The sequence below is a fragment of the Columba livia genome, chromosome Z (assembly GCF_036013475.1).
Source record: "Columba livia isolate bColLiv1 breed racing homer chromosome Z, bColLiv1.pat.W.v2, whole genome shotgun sequence".
Classification (NCBI taxonomy): domain Eukaryota; kingdom Metazoa; phylum Chordata; class Aves; order Columbiformes; family Columbidae; genus Columba; species Columba livia.
In genome coordinates this window covers 1,106,730-1,129,712 of record NC_088642.1, presented here as the reverse complement: position 1 = coordinate 1,129,712, position 22,983 = coordinate 1,106,730, and the positions used below count along the sequence as shown (strand labels likewise).

Below are 22,983 nucleotides of genomic sequence, written 5' to 3'. Positions count from 1 at the left end.
GTGAAACTGGGGGGAGTAATAAGCAAATCAGACTTAAAAATAGTTAAAGATTATTAAAGAGTTGTCTGCAGCCAAGTAAGGAGAAATTAGTTAGTGCCAAATTTCATTGCTGAAACAATTTGTAACCTTGTCTTCTGAAAAAGGTGACAATATTGTGGATTTAAGGGGGTTTGTGCTGATGTGACCAGGTTATCAAGCTCAAAATGCCAGGATACATTTGAGTTTGGGTTCTGCCCAATAGAGACCACGCAAAGCAAAACTCAGCCCCGTCCACTTTATTGCCACCAAACCCACCACTGGTCGCCGCACCATGGGTAGAGCAAAGACTCAAGTCTTGGTTGGCCTAAAAGTCCCTCCGGTAAAGCTTTTCCTTTCTCCGTAGCATCCCGTACTTCGAGACGAGCGCCGCGACCGGGCAGCACGTGGAGAACGCCGTGGCCACGCTGCTGGACTTGATCATGAAGCGCATGGAGCAGTGCGTGGACAAGCCACCCGGCGCCGACACGGCCAACGGCGCCGGCTCCGCAAAGCTGGATTCGGCCAAAGCGGAGGAGAAGAGATGCGCCTGCTAAATAGCACCTTGGAACTGTGAGAACCAACGGGAACGCTTCATCCTGTGGCCGATCTACCACCAAATGCCGCGCGCGGAAGCCGAGTTACGTTGTTTTATTGGGATCGCGCGGTTTTCTCCAAAGAACTGGGGTCCGAGGGAAGTCGTGTCGCCGCCGGGCTCTCGCGCTGAAATGATTCTTCCCGATCCGGTGCCATCGTGGCAAACCCTCCCACCTCCTCCTCCCCGCTCCCCCCAGCCCTCATCTTTCATGTTCAGGTGATCAGGATATTGAATAGAGGCAAGTAGCTTTATTTTTTTAAAAAAGAGGGAATCTTGTCTGCATACACAGGGTGTCGACGTTAAAATGGAGGTGGGTGGTTTTCTAGGCCTGTGCCGTTTTTCCACAGGATCCTGTTTCTTTCTAAGTCTTAATCTGCATCAGGGAGTGTGTGTTTTCTAAGGCGGTTTTCTGTGGCCTATTAGGATGTCAGAGTAAGCGATGCTGCGAATCCGGCCTGAATTGCTGGGACGGTGGGTGGTGTGCGTGCTTTGGCTTTTTGGGGTGAATTAATGTGTTTCAGTTTAAAAGAACTTATCAGGGAATTGTGCAGTGTTGCTTGTGTTGCCAAAAATCCAAGCAGGGATTGGAATGTTACAGGGAAAAAGGATGGAGAGGGATTGTGATGCTGCAGGGACAGCTGATAAAGAAGAGACAGTGAGGACAGAGAGAAACTGTATTTTATTAAACACTTTCTTGCCATTAGTTAAAACTATTTTCCCCTCTTCAACGTGAGGAATTGATGCTTTATTTTCTCTATGCGTATCGCAGGTGGGATGTAGGGAAGAACTCGTGGCTGTTTGAGCTGTGGAATCCGCTGTGCCAAAGGGGCAATGGCAAAGTTTTATTCTTATCGCAAGCAAATATAGGAAAGAGATAAAAAATAGTATATTTATAAGTATAGATCATTTTCTAAACCAATTTACAGTATATTTATGAGTCTACCCTGTCCTTTTTTTGTAGAATAACCGTTCTGATTGTATACAGGTGGTAGTTAAAGGTCTAGTTGTGCTTATTGTGCTTTAAGATCACTCGGGGCGGGGGAACAGATCGCTTGACACATCAAGTTAAATTGGTTGGGTTGGTGAGATCGCAGACTTCGCTGTATTTCAATGTTTTCAGCCTTGCTTGCCTCCAAACTGCAACCTTTGGGAGCCCATAAACGTCTTCGTGCCTCCCACAAGTGGGGAATTTACTGGAAAACCAGCAGGTTTTATGGGCGGCTCCTCAAAGGCCATTTGCTGGCTCATTTGGTGCGGTAAAGGGGTAGATGGTGCATCCGCGGAGCCATTGGGGGAGTAAGCAAAGAGCTGTGCTGCCGTGCCAGAAATCTGGCTTGTAAAGATGCTACAAGTGAGACCCTCGACTTATAGGCTCTATGGGGTGTCTGCTATACAATTAGATATCGTGTAGCTCCTTTTATAGGTGGAAAAGATGGTGTGGTTGTTTTCCCGGGCAGAAGATGGAAGTAGAGCGGTAGAATGTAAGTTGATATTCGGCTACATACACTGGAAGTTCAGGGTTCTCTTTGAACCCAGGTTGCATTGCTATGTAATATGTAGCATAGAATGTATACATAATTTAAAAAGTAAAGCAAGGAACTCCCTCTCTTGCTTTCAAAGACGCCTTTCAATTTGTGGCATCGTTTTGTTGTCCGCTGAACAGGAAAGAAAGAAGTTACTAAGGAAGTTAAATTACCACCGGCCAACCATGGCGTTGACTCAGAGCAGCTCGAGTGTAGCTCATCCAAAAGCTCTTACCCAACCTAAAGCGACAGATGATGTGTGTAAATCCCAGAGCTGGTGCTCAAAGCTCCCTTGCTCGTATTTCTCTCTCCACCTGCTGCAATTAGCGCTCTTAGAATAATAATAACTTAAAAATCAAATATACAGCGGTGGTAGCCAGTGTGGTCTGGTCTGGAGGAAGGTTTCTCCACCTCGCCACTGAGTTTGGTTCAGGAACGACAGAAATGACTGTAGTAAAAAAGCCATTGCTTAGTTTGTATTTAGATACTTGCTAATGTAAGAAATGGATCCTTATTCTGTGCTTTTTAATAGGAAGTAATATATGAATGTGTATGAATCTATTATCCCAAAGGGTTTTTGCACCAAAGCTTTGTTTGGAGGGAAGGAAGAGGAGTTTCAATGTGTTTCTTTTCCTAGTAGGTGGCTTAGTTATTAAATTAAGAGGAACATGAGAAGTGATTCTCAGTGGCGACTAACAGCTCTGTTGTTCATCACATTATCTCATTTTTTGCAAGGAGAGTTAATAATCTCCTACTAAAAATTGCTTCCCATCCCACTAGAACTTGAATACAGATTCTGCTGTTGCAAAATTTGATGCTACGTCTTCGAACGTTCGCATTCGAGGACAAATGCAGCCCGTTTGCAAGCCTGCCGGATATCCCGCATCAGGGAGAGAAGAGCCTGGGATGCTTTATCCAAGACGATGCTAAAAATTCAATATCAGTGCGGGTATTTTAACCCTGAGGGGTTTTGTCTTCAATTTCAATCCAGCCACTTCTTCTCCTTCTTCCCGCTCTCCAGGTATCTTTGTCCTCCCGCTTCTAAGCGCGAATGTAAGAACGCGGCCTCAAAACCTCGGTGGCACCGCGGTGATCCCAGCGCCTCCCGTCCTCCAGCCTTTCGCTTGCTAAGTATTTGCTTTGCCAAAGCCTGGTGGTGCTGCTCCTTTTGTATTTAGTGAGTTCAACCCCTGGGTTAATACCCGGAGGAGCGAGGACACTTTGAGGTGCCATTGCTGCTCGTGGGCATTGGCGCATCCTCTGCTGCCGTCACCTTGGAGCGCTGGTGCCAAAACCTTTTGTACGCGATACTAAAGACAAAATGCTGTAGATAAGAGAAATGCCCTTTGATATTTACCAGAGAACCCAGTTGGAGAAGTTACTTGTGTATTAGTGCGTGTGAAATGAGGAGCTATTGTCAGGCCAACCAAGTAGAGCTAAAATGGTATCAAAATGAAGACTCCACAATTTCTACTCCATGAACATAGAGATGTGAATGAGTTGCTTCTTGTTGTTTTAAGTATTACCCAGCCCTGAGGAAAATTATTCCATCAACTGCACATGGCCAGGAGAGTATTAATGACTATTCTTCAATGCTTTTGGAGGTTTAAGCAGATGCTCTCTAGGAGTTAATGTGTAGCAATATGTGTTAGAAATGTCTGAGACAGAGTGTGGCACATGGTGTGTTTTACGCTTGACAATCATTTAAGCTTTAATTTTATGAACTATTTTTATCTGGGATCAGTTTGCTGTGCTCAGGCAACCACAAATCCTCCTTTCTCAGCCTAAATATGTGAAGGGTTGTCATACACATATTTATATGTTAGAGGATCGGATCATATAAGAAACTTCATAAAAGTTGCGTAGGAGTTTCAGACCATGCTCTGATCTTACAAATAGGAGGAGAAGAAGCTGTAAAAAGGAATCATTTTCTACCTGAGTGCTGGGAGACCTGGCTTGAGGCACCTTTAAAGAGCATATTGATTATCCCTCCCCAAAAAATCCCCCCCACACCCCTATAGGATAAGTTTGGGTTTGTTTTTTCCAGAGGATGCTGTTGACTCTTTGATGCTGGGCAGATCTGTTTCTAATTTATTATTAATTATTATTTCTAGCTAAACTAGTTGAAGGCGACAGGGGAAATGATTCTTTGCTATGTGCTTTTGGTCCGTACGGTTACCTAGTTAAAACATAACGTTAGCAAATAGACCCTAAAATTGTCCATCTGCATTGTGCAATAGGGCTTGGTGGACAAACTAGATTAGAAGCTGCCTGTTGTATTTTACTCAACTCACTTATGGGAGTTAAATGGGGTTTTTTGGTTCTCCCAAGGTCTCTTTCACACTAAGATCCTGTAGCAATGACCTTTTTGGTGTTTCCTTCTGTTACGCCACCCGTGAGCATGTTTTATGTTCGTCTTAACAGATCTGTGCTCTGAGCGTGATTGAAACTGTATCTTGAACACAAATAGTCTCTTTTTTTAAATTAGAGATGCCCTTTGATGCTTGTTCCTGTCCCTTTGTTGTACCCAAGTACCTGTGGCTTCTAAACCTCCTGTCACCAGCTTCACCGGTGTCTGGGGTCGCGTCATCCAGCTGAGGAATGTAGCCTGTGCCTCGGTTTCTGCACTGGTATTTTCAGAATAAAAGGATATTTTTCAGTGCGGTCTCTCGGCTGGTTTGGGGAGGAAACAGCGGCTTTGCCATGAGCTTTCAGCACTGGAAATGATAGGAAAACACGCCTGGCACCCCAACTTCACCCAGTGGGGAAATGGGTCACCCTCCGGAACGGGGCCCAGGTGAGTGTGACCACACAACCGCCTCACCCCGGCCAACTTTCTATTTGTACCCTCGCCAAGTTAATCCCGTGTATGAATCATATATCTAAAGGCAGATAAGAAAAGGAACAAACTGAAACTTTGCACCTTTACGCCTTATTTCAGTAGCGCTGCTTTGCTTTGTTTGGCTCCCAAGATGTGCCACAACACCGGACCTCAGCGCTCCATCATCCTACAACCGCGGGTGGCGAAGTGCGACTATACCAACATGCCAGGCAGCCAAAGGTTTATTTTATAGTCTTACCTAAAGGTGAGTTGGGTTAAACTGAGTCTCTGTTTCAGTCTGGGCAGGGGGAGCCCCGTTGTGCTGCACCAGGGATGCGCCACCCCCAGGCGTGGCCAGCTCACCATCTTTCACCAGCTCTTGCCTTAGTTCCAGGTTTATTCTTGCACCCAGGAGGTTGTAACACGCAGGATAAGTCCTCGCAAAGGTCGGGGACAAAGATCCAGGTGTTCCTTCAGCTCTCCTGCTGCCGTAGCCGGGCAAGCATCCCGTAAGGGGACGCTCCGAACACTCCCAAGTGGCGCGGGGCACTGCAAAGCACAGAAGGTGGAGATCACTCAGACACACCAAGCCAGGCTTAACCCCCCCCGAGGTTTGTAACTTGGGCCCTGGTTTGCAGCAGAGCTTGTGTTTTTCCTCTCCTTTATCACAATCATCTGTGCAGGATGAACTGAGGCCTCAGAGCCCCACGGGGACACTGGTGGTTGTTCATGTGTCCCCAGGTACTCACTCTGTCCAAACACCTTTGGAAACCATAGTCTTGGGCTTTCCAGACCAGAACTCCACTCTGTCTTTCAGTTCCTTATTCTGCAAGGAAAAAGAAGTTAAAAAATAAACCAAACCCCACTCAGCATAATGGAGCAGACAAGCAGCTGCTCCTCCACAAAGGTTTTTGGGGGGTTTGGGTGGATATTTTTGTATTTCTTTTCAATTTTGTACTTTGCAGCTTCACCTGTGCTTCCAGTGCAGTCAGCTTCTCGGTCAGGTCCTCTATCCTTTTATCTTGGCTTTTGAGTTCCTTGTTCAGTTCCTCTGCCTGGAGGGTAGGAAATCAAACCTTAAACAACATCTAAAACATCTCCATGTCGAGAAAAAACACAGAGCTGAGGGTATCATGACAACAGGGTAAGTGCAGACCAGTCAAGTCCCTGGTCTTTGACCATGTTGATTAATGGATTTGCCGTAATTGATTGAGCTGACCTCCTGGATGACCATATTGATTAATTGATGTACCATATTGATAAAGCTGACCTCCTGGATGACCGTATTGGTTAACCGATTGGCCATAACCGATTGAGCTGACCTCCTGGATGACCATATTGCTTAACCAATGGGCCATAACCGATTGAGCTGACCTCCTGGATGACCATATTGCTTAACCAATGGGCCATAACTGGTGGAGCTGACCTCCTGGATGACGGCGCGCAGGCCGTGCTGCTGGGCCTGGATGAGGCGCTGCAGGTGACAGATCTGCTCCCGCAGGGTGACAATCTGCTGCTCGACGTCCCGGCACCTGCGGGCAGAGCAGGGTCAGTCTGGATCCTTCACCCACCCACATTGCTGGTGAAGATAAATAACTCTAATTCATACAGCACAACATAAAGCAGAACAAATAAAACCATAGCCTGAGATATGTTTTGCCTGGTAGGACCTCCCTTAGTAGCTGTCAATAAATAAATTCATAATAATGAAGGCTATTGCATTTCTACCTCACATACAAAATCACCAAAGCAGCATCGAATTCAAGCAAGAACAATGCAATTAGTGCAGGCAAGGTAGAAGCAAACAGAATCATTTTGGTTGGAAAAGTCCTTTAAGATCAAGTCCAACCATTAACCCACCCCCGGCACTGCCCCATGTCCTGAAAACATCATCTCTGTGTATTTTCAACCCCTCCAGGGATGGTGACGCCACCACTGCCCTGGGCAGCCTGTTCCGATGCCCAACAACCCTTTCCATGAATAAATGTTTCCCAATATCCAATTTAAACCTCCCCAGTGCAACTTGAGACCATTTCCTCTCAAAGCACTAGGAATTCAAGTGGAATCAACATCTAAGAGCTGCAGGACATCAACATCTTCAAGAAATCGCGGTAAATCACTATTTAACCCACTTGCTGTCATCAAGAGTAATCTCACTACCAGAAGGAAATGATTCTCTGGTAGTTTATGTGGAATAATCCCCCAGAAAGAAAGAAAAGCACTTTGTATCACATGTATTGAGTCACCGTTTGCTGTCTTCATTCCTCGCCATCATCTGGTGAAGCGTCTTTTCAAATGACGTCTTCTTCTCTATCAGCATTTGCTTTTCCTAAAGAAACCAAATAGAAAAGTTATAATATGCTTCCTATAATGTGGTGACAATTTTGGCCATAGGTTCTGCAAACAGAATTCCCCAATAACCACCTACAGCAACATCTGCTGTAGGTACAAACCAGTCTGACCTCTGAAATTGAATCCAAAAGGGGTGACTGTAGCGATTTACTACGGCAAAGTCCATATTGTGTTAAAATTGCACTTCTCGCTTTTACTTAATGACCAAAATAATGAGCATCTGTGCAGGGAACACCGTATTACTGCTACATTGGCCATAATTGATAGAGCTGACCTCCTGGATGACCATATTGATTAATCGATTGGCTATAATCGAATTGATTGAGGGTGGCCATACATCCACCCTCACAACCTTGTCTGCAGAGGGAAAAATCTGAATAGAACTCTGGACAAAGCTCTCAGCATCAGAAAAATCACCCGCATGTGATGGGGTGGCATCTATTCATTAACCTCATAGATATATTTCCAACACATTTTCCAATATCTGAGGGTAAAAGGAGCAGTTTTACCACTGGGATGGCGACGTTTTCACTTCAAGGTGAAATAGCAACCGAACACAATAAATTCTTTGCCCGCTCCCGGGATGGACGGACACACAGATGGACGGCCGTACCTCCTGCATCCTCCGCACGCGCGTCTCCATCTCCGCGATGCGGCTGCATCTGTCCCTGACGCTTTCGGCGAGGCGGGCGCTGTTTTGGGAGCTTTGCTGGAGCTTTGCTTCATGCTGGAGATTGTGGGTCTGCAACAAGAAGGGAGTTAATTGGGGTTTGTTGGGACGGACAGAGATGGGGCTCAAGAGATTTTGAGCCAATGCTACTTTTAAATCAAAGTTTGCAGCACAAAGAGCTGGACCCAGGGGAAATATTATGATCCTGAAGATGGTCACGGCCACACGGGGGGAGATTTGTACCTGGATTTGCTGCTTCTCATCCTCGTGGCTTTTTTTCAGCTGTTCCGAGCGAGCCTGGTAATTCTCGTACAGTTTTTGGGAGGCAGATCTGAGAGCTTGTACACCTGCTTCTCTTGTGGCTTCCAGCTGCAAAGAGCAATTGTACTACCTATCTATGTATCTATATATCTATGTATCTATATCTCTATATATCCATATCTCTATATCTCTATATATCCATATCTCTATATCTCTATATCCATATCTCTGTGTACCTATATCCATATCTCTATATATCTATATCCATATAGTGCTTTAAAAAATGAGGTTGTAACCACATGCTGAATAAGCCCTCTATACAATACAAACATCAGTATTTCCCCTTGTCAAAAACAAATGCATTGAGCAAGCACCAGGTTGCAGCAGCCAGGACACAACTCTAAGTAACTAGGCTGCAAGGCACGGGAATTTGTCCAAAACCCTCCAAACCCAACCCAAAACGCACCTTGATCTTCAGCACTTGGTTCTCCCTGCTCACCAGCAGCAGCTGCTCCTCCGTTTCCTTCAGCGTCGTGGCCACGGGGCTGCGGTTCCAGCGCGGCTCCGGCGCCTCCCCCGGCACCTGCTCCAGGAAACATTTTAAAAATAATAAGAGAAACAGCTCAGGCGATGGAGCTGGCTCGACAAGACTCTGCTGCTTTGTAAAAAAGAACTTTCCGTGATTGATTATTTGTTCATTATCGCCATCGCATCCTCCAGTCTCCCACCCCACGGCGCTCTTTTGGTACGGGGTAAAACGGCCTCTGTGCGTTGCTGAGAGCGAAGAAATGAGATATGAGATGGACTGGGCTGTCTCATTGCTCACAGCACGTCTCATGGGAGAACAATATAAGGAAAAGGTATATCATTAACTAAGCTCCGTTCTTCCTGCTGTTCCTCCGGTGTTTAGGGAAGTGACACCCTCGGAGTATTGCAGGTATTGGAAAGAGCACGGAAATACCTTTTTGACGTATTCGGCCTCCTGGGTGAGCTGGGAGCAGGAGGAGCCGTACAGGACGAGCTCCCCCTCGGCGCCGCGGTCCTGCCGGCTGATGCGCTCCGTCAGCAGCAGCGTCGTCATCACGATGCGCGCGGGTCTTGGCTCTGCCAAGGAAAAGGGGCTTTTTAGTACCCTTCAGCTGAGCCCGTTTCCTTCCATGTCAACCCCAGGACAAGCAGGAATCACCAGCTTGAAGCACCAAACATTAGGGACCACTTTAAAAAGAACACAGACACCTGCTTGGTATTTTTTCAATGAGACATATTCATTATATATTTTATATATATATATAATATACAGAAATACATCAATAGATAAAATGTATATAAATACATAATACATATAATATAATATATATATTATACAATAAATATAAATTTATATAATAAATATATAACATATTTATAATTATATAAATGATATATATTATATATAAATATATAATATATATAAATATATAAATATTTATATATATATAATATTATACATAATTTATATATTATATATAAATTTTTATTTATTTATATAATTATTATATATATAATACAATACATATGATATGATATAATATGATATAATATGATATATAATGATATAATATGATATAACATGATATAATATAAATATATATAATACAATACAATATATAATATACAATGTAATATATTATATATATAATTATATATAAAATATATATGGTGTAAAATATAATACTAATAGTAATAATTAATATATAAGATATATATTATATAATATCATATATAATCATATATTATATATAATGTATATATGATCTATAATATTATATATGACATATAAAATATATTCTATTATATATAATAATTATATAATATAATATATAATCCTATCTATTATATTAGATATAATAGATATAATAGATACAATATATATTGTATATAACATATATTATATCTATTATATATATTATAACTAGGGTTATATATAGGATTATATATGATATTATATATATCTTATATATTAATTAATTATATATAATTACTTCTTTATAAATACATAATACATATATAATATATATTATATAACAAATATAAATTTATATAATAAATATATAACATATTTATAATTATATAAATTATATATATTATATATAAATATATATAATAAATATATTATATATATTTATATATAATATATATAATATTATATATAATTTATATATTATATATAAATTTATATTTATTTATATAATTATTATATATATGAAATATATAATATAGACAAATAATTATAATTTATATAACAAATATAAATAATAAAATATATAATATTATATATATTAAATTGTATTATATTATATATAATCCTAAATATGATATGATATGATATGATATGATATAAATATATATAATAGAATACAATATATAATATACAATGTAATATATTATATATAATTATATATAATATTATATATAATTTATATATTATATATAAATTTATATTTATTTATATAATTATTATATATATAATATATAATATATAATATATACAAATAATTATAATTTATATAATAAATATAAATAATAAAATATATAATATTATATATATTAAATTGTATTATATTATATATAATCCTAAATATGATATGATATGATATGATATAATATGATATAATATGATATAATATGATATAATATGATATAATATAAATATATATAATAGAATACAATATATAATTTACAATGTAATATATTATATATAATTATATATAATATAATAGATAATTTATATATTCTATATAAATTTAGATTTATTTATATAATTATTATATATATATAATATATAATATATACAAATAATTATAATTTATATAATAAATATAAATAATAAAATATATAATATTATATATATTAAATTGTATTATATTATATATAATCCTAAATATGATATGATATGATATGATATGATATAATATAATATGATATGATATGATATGATATAATATGATATAATATAAATATATATAATAGAATACAATATATAATTTACAATGTAATATATTATATATAATTATATATAATATTATATATAATTTATATATTATATATAAATTTATATTTATTTATATAATTATTTTATATATATAATATATATAATATATACAAATAATTATAATTTCTATAATAAATATAAATAATAAAATATATAATATTATATATATTAAATTGTATTATATTATATATAATCCTAAATATGATATGATATGATATGATATGATATGATATAAATATATATAATAGAATACAATATATAATTTACAATGTAATATATTATATATAATTATACATAATATTATATATAATATATATATTATATATAAATTTATATTTATTTATATAATTATTTTTATATATATATAATATATACAAATAATTATAATTTCTATAATAAATATAAATAATAAAATATATAATATTATATATATTAAATTGTATTATATTATATATAATCCTAAATATGATATGATATGATATGATATGATATAATATAAATATATATAATAGAATACAATATATAATTTACAATGTAATATATTATATATAATTATATATAATATTATATATAATTTATATATTATATATAAATTTATATTTATTTATATAATTATTTTATATATATATAATATATACAAATAATTATAATTTATATAATAAATATAAATAATAAAATATATAATATTATATATATTAAATTGTATTATATTATATATAATCCTAAATATGATATGATATGATATGATATGATATGACATGATATGATATGATATAATAAAAATATATATAATAGAATACAATATATAATTTACAATGTAATATATTATATATAATTATATATAATATTATATATAATTTATATATTATACATAAATTTATATTTATTTATATAATTATTTTATATATATAATATATAATATATACAAATAATTATAATTTATATAATAAGTATAAATAATAAAATATGTAATATTATATATATTAAATTGTATTATATTATATATAATCCTAAATATGATATGATATGATATGATATAAATATATATAATAGAATACAATATATAATATACAATGTAATATATTATATATAATTATATATAATATTATAAATAATTTATATATTATATATAAATTTATATTTATTTATATAATTATTGTATATATAATATATAATATATAATATATACAAATAATTATAATTTATATAATAAATATAAATAATAAAATATATAATATTATATATATTAAATTGTATTATATTATATATAATCCTAAATATGATATGATATGATATGATATGACATAATATGATATAATATGATATAATATGATATAATATAAATATATATAATAGAATACAATATATAATTTACAATGTAATATATTATATATAATTATATATAATATAATAGATAATTTATATATTCTATATAAATTTAGATTTATTTATATAATTATTATATATATAATATATAATATATACAAATAATTATAATTTATATAATAAATATAAATAATAAAATATATAATATTATATATATTAAATTGTATTATATTATATATAATCCTAAATATGATATGATATGATATGATATGATATGATATGATATGATATGATATGATATGATATGATATAAATATATATAATAGAATACAATATATAATTTACAATGTAATATATTATATATAATTATATATAATATTATATATAATTTATATATTATATATAAATTTATATTTATTTATATAATTATTTTATATATATAATATATACAAATAATTATAATTTATATAATAAATATAAATAATAAAATATATAATATTATATATATTAAATTGTATTATATTATATATAATCCTAGATATGATATGATATGATATGATATGATATGATATGATATGATATGATATGATATAATATAAATATATATAATAGAATACAATATATAATTTACAATGTAATATATTATATATAATTATATATAATATTATATATAATTTATATATTATATATAAAATTATATTTATTTATATAATTATTTTATATATATATAATATATAATATATACAAATAATTATAATTTATATAATAAGTATAAATAATAAAATATATAATATTATATATATTAAATTGTATTATATTATATATAATCCTAAATATGATATGATATGATATGATATGATATGATATGATATAATATGATATGATATGATATAATATGATATAATATGATATAATATAAATATATATAATAGAATACAATATATAATTTACAATGTAATATATTATATATAATTATATATAATATTATATATAATTTATATATTATATATAAATTTATATTTATTTATATAATTATTTTTTATATATATATAATATATAATACATACAAATAATTATAATTTATATAATAAATATAAATAATAAAATATATAATATTATATATATTAAATTGTATTATATTATATATAATCCTAAATATGATATGATATGATATGATATAAATATATATAATAGAATACAATATATAATTTACAATGTAATATATTATATATAATTATATATAATATTATATATAATTTATATATTATATATAAATTTATATTTATTTATATAATTATTTTATATATATATAATATATACAAATAATTATAATTTATATAATAAATATAAATAATAAAATATATAATATTATATATATTAAATTGTATTATATTATATATAATCCTAAATATGATATGATATGATATGATATGATATGATATGATATGATATGATATGATATAATATAATATGATATGATATAATATGATATAATATGATATAATATAAATATATATAATAGAATACAATATATAATTTACAATGTAATATATTATATATAATTATATATAATATTATATATAATTTATATATTATATATAAATTTATATTTATTTATATAATTATTTTATATATATAATATATAATATATACAAATAATTATAATTTATATAATAAGTATAAATAATAAAATATATAATATTATATATATTAAATTGTATTATATTATATATAATCCTAAATATGATATGATATGATATGATATAATATGATATGATATAATATGATATGATATAATATGATATGATATAATATAATATAAATATATATAATAGAATACAATATATAATTTACAATGTAATATATTATATATAATTATATATAATATTATATATAATTTATATATTATATATAAATTTATATTTATTTATATAATTATTTTTTATATATATATAATATATAATATATACAAATAATTATAATTTATATAATATTATATTATATATAATCCTTGATATGATATGATATGATATGATATAATATAAATATATATAATAGAATACAATATATAATTTACAATGTAATATATTATATATAATTATATATAATATTATATATAATTTATATATTATATATAAATTTATATTTATTTATATAATTATTTTTTATATATATATAATATATAATATATACAAATAATTATAATTTATATAATATTATGTTATATATAATCCTAGATATGATATGATATGATATGATATGATATAAATATATATAGTAGAATACAATATATAATTTACAATGTAATATATTATATATAATTATATATAATATTATATATAATTTATATATTATATATAAATTTATATTTATTTATATAATTATTTTATATATATATAATATATAATATATACAAATAATTATAATTTATATAATAAATATAAATAATAAAATATATAATATTATATATATTAAATTGTATTATATTATATATAATCCTAAATATGATATGATATGATATGATATAATATAAATATATATAATAGAATACAATATATAGTATACAATGTAATATATTATATATAATTATATATAAAATATATATGGTATAAAATATAATACTGATAGTAATAATTAATATATAAGATATATATTATATAATATCATATATAATCATATATATAATATATATATGATCTATAATATTATATATAACATATAAAATATATTCTATTATATATAATAATTATATAATATAATATATAATCCTATCTATTATATTATATATAATAGATATAATAGATACAATATATATTGTAAATAACATATATTATATCTATTATATCTATTATAACTAGGGTTATATATAGGATTATATATGATATTATATATATCTTATATATTAATTAATTATATATAATTACTTCTTTATAGATTCATGATATATTATAGATTATAATATATAATTATATAAAATATAATGTATAATATATAATATACAATATATAATAACAACATAATATGTATTACTTAATAATATGTATATGCTATATCACGTATCATATCATATATATAGCACGTATCATATATATATCGCGTATCGTATCACATATATATCACGTATCGTATATATACTTATATTCATTTATTTTCCCTAAATGTTTCACTAACTTTGGACCAGCATCCTGCACCCCAACGCTCTGTTATTGCAGACAACTTGCAGCCAGAGATCCCATGCAGAAAATAAGGGAATAACTCACGCTTTTATGCAGTTTAAGTCAAACCCGAAAGCTTTTGCCACCTGTCTGCGAAGCTCCTAAACCAAACCCGACTATCCCGCGCACAGTAATTCTGCTCAATTCAGCGTTCCCAGCGCAGAACTGGTTTTAACTGCGTTCCGGAGGTTTATCCCTGTCCTGCTTAGACACGAGCAGCAGCACAAAGCTCGGGTGACACCGTGACTCTCACAAATAATAACAATAACGATTTTTCAAAGCTATATGGGGGGTCAGATGAGAGCCCAGCCGTGATTTCTTTTTTTCGTCGGGAGAATCAAGTCCCGAGCCCCTTTGCTGGGTTTGCGCTGTGCAAGGGTGACATCCAGTGTCAGCCGCATCGCAAAACCCCCGTTGCCAGCCCGCTGCTGGGCTGCGAACACACGGCAGACAAGCTCCTTATTAGTGCCTGCAAGCAATTAAGCTTTACACAGAGGGATAATGAAGCCACTTAAGGGGCGGGGAGGGTGTGGATGGGCAAAAAAATCCCCGCCAAAAGCGGTTGCGCTTTGCAAAGCTCCCACATCACTTAGGACAATATCCCGTTTCGAAAGGCGTTAATTTGACAATACCAGATTCAAGGGCTTTGGGCTCCTTGCCCGCAGCGCCAGGAAGGTCACTTGGGCTGGCACCTTTCTTAATTAGCTCATTTTCTAATAATAATGAGGCGCATTCTGGAAGCGGGAGCATCAGCAGATGCCACATCCCTGCCCGTCCGAGCTGGGCTGTTCTGGACACGGAGGAAAATCAGGTTGCTTAAGAGTGAGCGACCTTTTCTAGATATTCCACATTTTTAGGACTATAAAAGCACATCTCTGCTCCTACTGATGACGGTCGCTTGCCCTAAAGCTCACACCAGAATCCAGGACACACCAAGCAGGAAAGCACCACCCTCACTTATATAAGGAACAGCCCAAATTATCCAGAGTAACGTTACTTGGAGGAACTTTCAACATAAAACAATCTTTATGTTATTGCAGGCTTGGTCATAAAGAGGTAAATAAACACCACAGTTTCTATAATATTCATTCACTTTCTAGTGCCTGGGCACATGCACAGAAAAGCGGTTTATTTGTTACCATTGTCCTCACAAATGTTTAAAAGAAAAGGTTTAACGAATACACAAAGCACATATCAACACCACCGCCTCCCCCCAGGCAAAAATGCCCCTATTTTATATTGTCCCCCCCGCACGGAAGCCGAGGGTGAACATCAGATAAGGGGTGACTAACAGCACCGCAACAGTTCGGAGCCAGAAATCACTTTGCAAACAACCCCCAGACCTACGGCTACGAGACATTCGCTCATCTGGGCGGCATCGGCACAAACCGCAAAGAATAATTCGCTTTTGGCTTTATACACGCTCATTAATTAAGGCAGGGATACGGGATAGGGAAAAAATGGGTGATGGTTTATTAAAAACATGTGGCGGTTGGTGCCAAAGGTCGCTCAAGGGACGGGATTTGTCAGGTTTTGGAGGGGCTAATATGGGGGAAATGTTGAACAAGCACTTGGGGTCGCAGGGAGCTGAGACCCAGCAGCTCAGTCCCAAAGTTGGGGGGTCGCGGCAGCTACCGGGATGGTGTTTTAGGGGCCACCGGGGTGAGGGAAGAGATGTCACCGCCCCCCAGGGAACAACGCGCTGTCCCCAGAGCCCCCGAGCCCGGACTCACCTTGGGAGGGAGCGGACATGGGACCGGCGGCCTCGCTCCAGGGACCCCGGCACCGGGGAACCGACCCGTGCCGGACCGACCCAGCCCGGGCCCGTCCGCACCTGTGGCCACGCCCCCACCCGCGGCCACGCCCCTACCTGCGGCCACGCCCCGGCTGAGAAGGTGGCGAATATACAGGGAAAATACGGTAAATGTACCACTGAAAATGTGGAGAATATACAGGTGAAATATGGTAACCATATCACTGAAAAGGTGGAGAATATACAGGGAAAATATGGTAAATGTACCGCTGAAAATGTGGCAAATATGCGGGTGAAATACGGTATTCTTACTGCTAAAAATATGGAGAATAGACAGGGAAAATATGGTAACCATACTGCTGAAAAGGTGGCGAATGTACAGGGAAAACACAGTAAATACACAGCACAAAATGTGGTGAATATACAGGGAAAATACGGTAACTGTACCGCTGAAAAGGTGGCAAATATACAGGGAAAATACGGCAAATATACCGCTATATATATATATAATATGAGGCCTGGGAAAGCAGCTGCCTTGAAGAAAAGGGCTTTAAAGCAAAGTATTGATGGAAATACGGCTGAGAAAACCACAAACATCCTGGGAAAGAGGCTAAAACGGAGAATCCGCAGGTAAAAGTGTGTAATAAACTCTCTGACAAACAGGAAAGTCCTGACCGGCAAGTCCATTCCTGTAAGATCTATATCCCAATCACATAACACCCATAAATATATCAAGTTGCGCTCTCTTTTCTGTTTTCCATTCAACATTTTGCATCTGAAGGTGATTTTGCCCATGGGCTGCACACCTGTATGTGCCCTGCTATAGGTGCACTCCTATAGGGACCTGGCTATAGGTGCCCAGAGGCCTTGGGGCTGAACCATCCCACTGAGGTCCCTGTGATGCTCCTAGGTGACCATATGAATCCTGCATCTTAACAGGTTTCTGTTGGAGCGTAAAATGATTTGCTTATTAACTAGAAATGGGAAAAAAAATATATATATAAAAATACGCCACCCGTTTCTCATCCCCCCCAAGAAGCAAAGAGCCTGGAGGATGAAAACGCAAAGTCTTGGGGATGGAATTGCAAATTCAAGTGCTGTTCCCGGAGCAAACATGGGATTGGCAGCACCAAGTTTGGGTCCCAGCCTCACCCGCCTGTGTCCTGTCCCTGCCAACCCCTGGGCTGCTCCTTCCTTGGCAACAGCAGCTCCTGTTATCAGCCCAACTGAGAATAGCTAACTAAGGTTAATCTTTAACACATTTCTGGGACTAAGAGTCTCCTCGATGGGCTCCAGGTGTTCTCTGCAGCCCAGGAGGGCTGAATGCAGGGTGGGGTTTCATTGGCATTTATTGCTTCAGGGAGGCGAAGCAAAATGCGACTTAATGCATCTTTAAAGCCACGTTTGGAATGGTTTGCAAACTCCGTTTTGCCACGGCAAACCTCCGAGGGTGTAAGATTTGGTGCTTTGCGGGGTTATTGTGGCACCTCTCAATGGGGAAATCCATGGGAGGTGATGGATGCGATGCTGAAGGAGCTCGTCCCAGGCTCTCGTCCCTTGCTCCAGCACAGCGACATATTCTGCAGTCAACAGGCTGCATGTCTCGGGTTTTATTGCAAGAGAGCTTAGACTTGGCCTAACCTGAGTCCTAGACACGTGTAACGCCCGCGTGGCAGAGGAGGTTAACGAACCCGGGTAACGTGGGCGAGCGATTCAGCCCGGGATCATCGCTCCTCCTCGCTGCAGCATCCTGTTTTGATCCAGCACCGAGGTTTTTATAGAATACACTCTAAGCTCAGCCTGTGTATGGAAACTCAGCTCCCACAGCTTGTTCAATCACGCAACCATTTCATATTATTATGCAAACATCAATTTTTTTGCACAGTTATATCCACAAACTCACAAAAAGAAAATGGAAATGTTAATATATGGCTATAGGTTTTCCCTCAAAACTTCGGTTACATTTTGCTGAGTCAAGCATTAAGCTTATTTGCAGATTTTGTGCTCTGGCCTAAAGCTTGTTGAATATAACGTGAAGAAACATTGCCACACATTCTACCCACCATGGCATCCCCATCTGGTTCCCTGCTCCCCAGAAACCACGGAAAACGTGGAAATACGTTTAAAGTGAAGCTTTACTAATCATAATGGAGACTCCAAATTCCTCCAAGCAACTGCATAAACAGCCTTTCAGTGGTGGCTTTGAGAACCTTTTCCACTTGTAAACCTGAGAGAAGGTGTTTAAACAAAGAGCGAAGGTTGGGGTTTCCAGATCAAGATGTCAGAGGAGGTTTTTGCCCTGACAAGCCCGGCAGCTCGATAAATCCGGTGAGTCATTCGTCTGCTGAGTCACCAGCAGGACCCAGATGCCAAACACCCCGCGTGTCCACGCACACGGGTTCTCACGGGGCTTCCAGCCATTTCCCTACCATTAAAATCCCCCTGCAGCGGACAGCTGTGCCCGTCTCTTAAAATCCTCCTTACAACCACCAAAATCACCCCAAAAGTGGAGGGGTGTCATAGGGAACGTCCCGAAGGTGAAGCAACACCCGTTAGCAAAGCTGCCTCGGAGAAGCAGACATGAAGGGGTCGGTGGCTTCGCGTTTGGAAAGTCACCTAATTCCAGCTAATGTTTGAACTAAACAGCACTAATCCTTCAACGAGGAGCCAAAGACAGCTCTTTTTGCCTCAAGTGTTTAATAGTCACCAGGGAAGCCTGGTAATTAATTTATTGCTTTAATTATACAGTGTGTTAACTGTTCCTGTCAATGTCTTTTTAAGATAAGAGTTTTGTTGCATGAGGAGTTTGGGCAAGAATAAAGAGTTTTGCTTATCTTGCCGAGGCTGAAAACACAACATTAGCAGGAAAATTAAGCCCTCGCTCTTCCTGCAGGTTATAGAGACATTTTAAAAGCATCTAAGCAAGACTAGGGAGTGCCTGACTAAATAGGTCCTCTCACAATATTTGCTATTTGAAAACGAAATAAATATTGTGTCGGGTCTAACCAACCACTAATTTGAATTAATTAAATAGAAACTGAAGCTTGGAATTTGTTCCTTTAGTTTCATACGTACAGAAGAGCTTGTGAACCAAAGAGCTTGTCATGTTTTTTTTCCCCCCATAAATAATTTGTTCCAACAAAATGCTCTCCCTATAAAACTTGCTCCACTGTAATTAAAACGAGGGGTGGTTATTGGCAGGGTTTGTATGCTCTGTCAGGACTAAATTATCCTACCAAACTTTATTTGCCATTCCCAGTCGTCCTGTATAATTATCCAGTTTATATCGACATTGGCTGATGTTATTTATCGAGTGGAGATGAACCAGCTAATGAAGTTACACTGGCCATGGACATTCCCCCCCAGAAATGGGGATTAGAGACCAAAAAAATGTAAAGGAGTCAGGAAGAACCTGATGTGGACCACTATGGTTATGTTTACACCCGGCTGCTATAAAATTAGTGCTAATTTTCTGCCCATAGTGATGAAGAAAGTGAGGTCTGGAAATAGTGAGTCACTGTTTCCACCCAGCTCTGCTGCGCCCTATGGACCAGGAAAGCTCAGCCACTGCTGTTTTCTTGATCGTCATATGCCATTGCTCTTAGAAAATCACTATTTTCATGGTCTGATGCTGAAGAAGAAGATCCAAGACACACATTTTCCTGCCCCTGGCAACACTCGGGATGATAAATGAGTCGGTGATGTTCTCTTACCTGCTAACAAATGAAGCTGTCTTCTTCCATTCTGGGTTTAAAGTCATGGTTTTCTCATCCTCCAGACCTTTTTCCCCTCAAGAATGTGGTGGAGTACACAAAAATATACATCTTCTCAGATTTGCATTGCGTGGTGTTATCCTCAGCTGCAGGAAATACAGGAAATATCTGAATTTGTCTTTCACAGCCTTGGGTCGCATAACCTGTAGCAAGAAACTTCAGCCCAGAAGAGCATCAGATGACCAGACCCCATCACTTTGCAACCTGGAGGAACCCACAGCCTCAACCCTTGTGCACAGAGTTACCTTGGAGTAAATGAGTTGTAACATGTGGGTTTGACCCCAATTCAACACAAGACTTAGGGGACGCTGCCTGTGCGTTTCTATCCCATTTATGTCACCTTCTGGAGGTGCTTCCAGCTGGCCCTGGCCCAGCAGATACGCCCAAGGAGCTCTTGTGGGTGAGATAAACAGGCAGGGCCTGATCCTGACGTGCTGATGGAGCTGGGACATGACTGGGAGGTCTGGTGGGGCAGGAGCAGCCACGAGCTCAGCAGCAAATTCCCCATGGAGATGGGCTGAGAGACCTGGGGTTGTCCAGCCTGGAGAGGAGAATGCTCCAGAGACCTTAGAGCAGCCCCCAGTTCCTAAAGGGACCTACAAGAAAGCTGGAGAGGGACTTGGGACAAGTGCACGTCATGATAAGACAAGGGTGATGAATTTAAACTGAAAGAGGGGAGACTGAGGAGGGATCTAAGGAAGAAATTCCTCACCATGAGGGCGGTGAGACACTGGAACAGGCTGCCCAGAGAAGCTGTGGATGCCCCATCCCTGGAGTGCCCAAGGGCAGGTTGGACGGGGCTTGGAGCAGCCTGGTCTAGTGGAAGATGTTCCTGCCCATGGGCCTAGATGAGCTTTAGAGGTCCCTTCCAACCCAAACCGCTTTACAACTCTATAATACAATTGACCTGGAAATCTACCAGGAGAAACATCTGGGCTTACTCAATCGAGGATACACATTCACACTTTTGGTTTCTTAAAGCAGCACTTAGATGGGACACCTAATTCTTTTCATAGCTTGGGCTCTGAGGCATTTTCCTGCCTCACAGGATAGGAAAACATCTCATTTACTTGCGCATTAATCATGTGCCTGAAGAGCGTGCCCAGGAGTGGTTCGGGAGCCGACGGGTGCGAGGGTGATGATGTGGGGTAGACCTGGCAGATCCAGGTGTGGGAAGATGAAATCATTGTTACAACCCCAGAGTAACTCGCTGCATCAGGGATGAGTCAGTCACATCATTTAGAGACTTATCTCAGACATCTACAGTCTCCAGCACCATCCCCTATCATATTATTTCCCTGGGGCCAGGACAGTAGATCAACATGAATCCCTGTTGCACTTTTTCACCCTATCACTCATTTTTTCAAGCAATTATATCATCAAGTATCCAACTGTAAAACCCAGCACGACTACAACACAGATCTGCACCCTTACTCACCACCTCCATAGTCCATACGTTGGGAATTACTGCATTGAAACTCCATTACTGATGTTGTTTTCTGGGTGGTCCTTTGTATGTCCGCATCTTTTCGCTGCTTGGAACTCATTTGCCTTCATCCCTTGGCATTATGTTCCTAGTCTTCATGCCAGGAAACGCGGTGCCAGTAAACGTCAGATGGAAAATGAGAAAACTGCTCAAAAAAAC

General features: G+C 35.9%; 2 protein-coding genes across 8 annotated transcripts in view; one reads left to right on the top strand and one right to left on the bottom strand.

Annotated features, from left to right (window-relative positions):
* Positions 1-4,795, top strand: part of LOC135577380 (ras-related protein Rab-27B) — a 15,814-nt gene extending 11,019 nt beyond the window's left edge. For all 3 annotated transcript variants that reach the window (XM_065046780.1, XM_065046781.1, XM_065046782.1), the window contains exon 6: positions 383-4,795. In XM_065046780.1, coding sequence (XP_064902852.1) covers positions 383-572 — 190 coding nt within the window. In that variant the 3' untranslated portion in view covers positions 573-4,795. The remainder of the gene's footprint in view (positions 1-382) is intronic.
* LOC135577381 (coiled-coil domain-containing protein 68-like) lies at positions 4,716-22,983 on the bottom strand. Of its 5 annotated transcripts, none has more exons than XR_010469142.1 (11): positions 17,546-17,688; positions 9,202-9,344; positions 8,707-8,823; positions 8,223-8,348; positions 7,923-8,051; positions 7,204-7,286; positions 6,384-6,489; positions 5,929-6,012; positions 5,707-5,783; positions 5,217-5,506; positions 4,716-4,853 (listed from the first exon to the last, which is right to left on the bottom strand). XR_010469142.1 is itself a non-coding variant. In XM_065046786.1 (11 exons), the coding sequence occupies exons 3-11, from the start codon at positions 9,319-9,321 to the stop codon at positions 5,431-5,433; spliced, it is 918 nt and encodes a 305-aa protein (XP_064902858.1). In that variant the 5' UTR covers positions 9,322-9,344; positions 21,279-21,424; positions 22,777-22,983; the 3' UTR covers positions 5,182-5,430. The 5 variants fall into 5 exon arrangements, 4 of the variants coding, with proteins under 4 accessions (XP_064902858.1, XP_064902855.1, XP_064902857.1 ...); XM_065046786.1 differs by lacking the exons at positions 4,716-4,853; positions 17,546-17,688 and adding exons at positions 21,279-21,424; positions 22,777-22,983 and having other exon boundaries at positions 5,182-5,506; XM_065046783.1 differs by lacking the exon at positions 4,716-4,853 and having other exon boundaries at positions 5,182-5,506.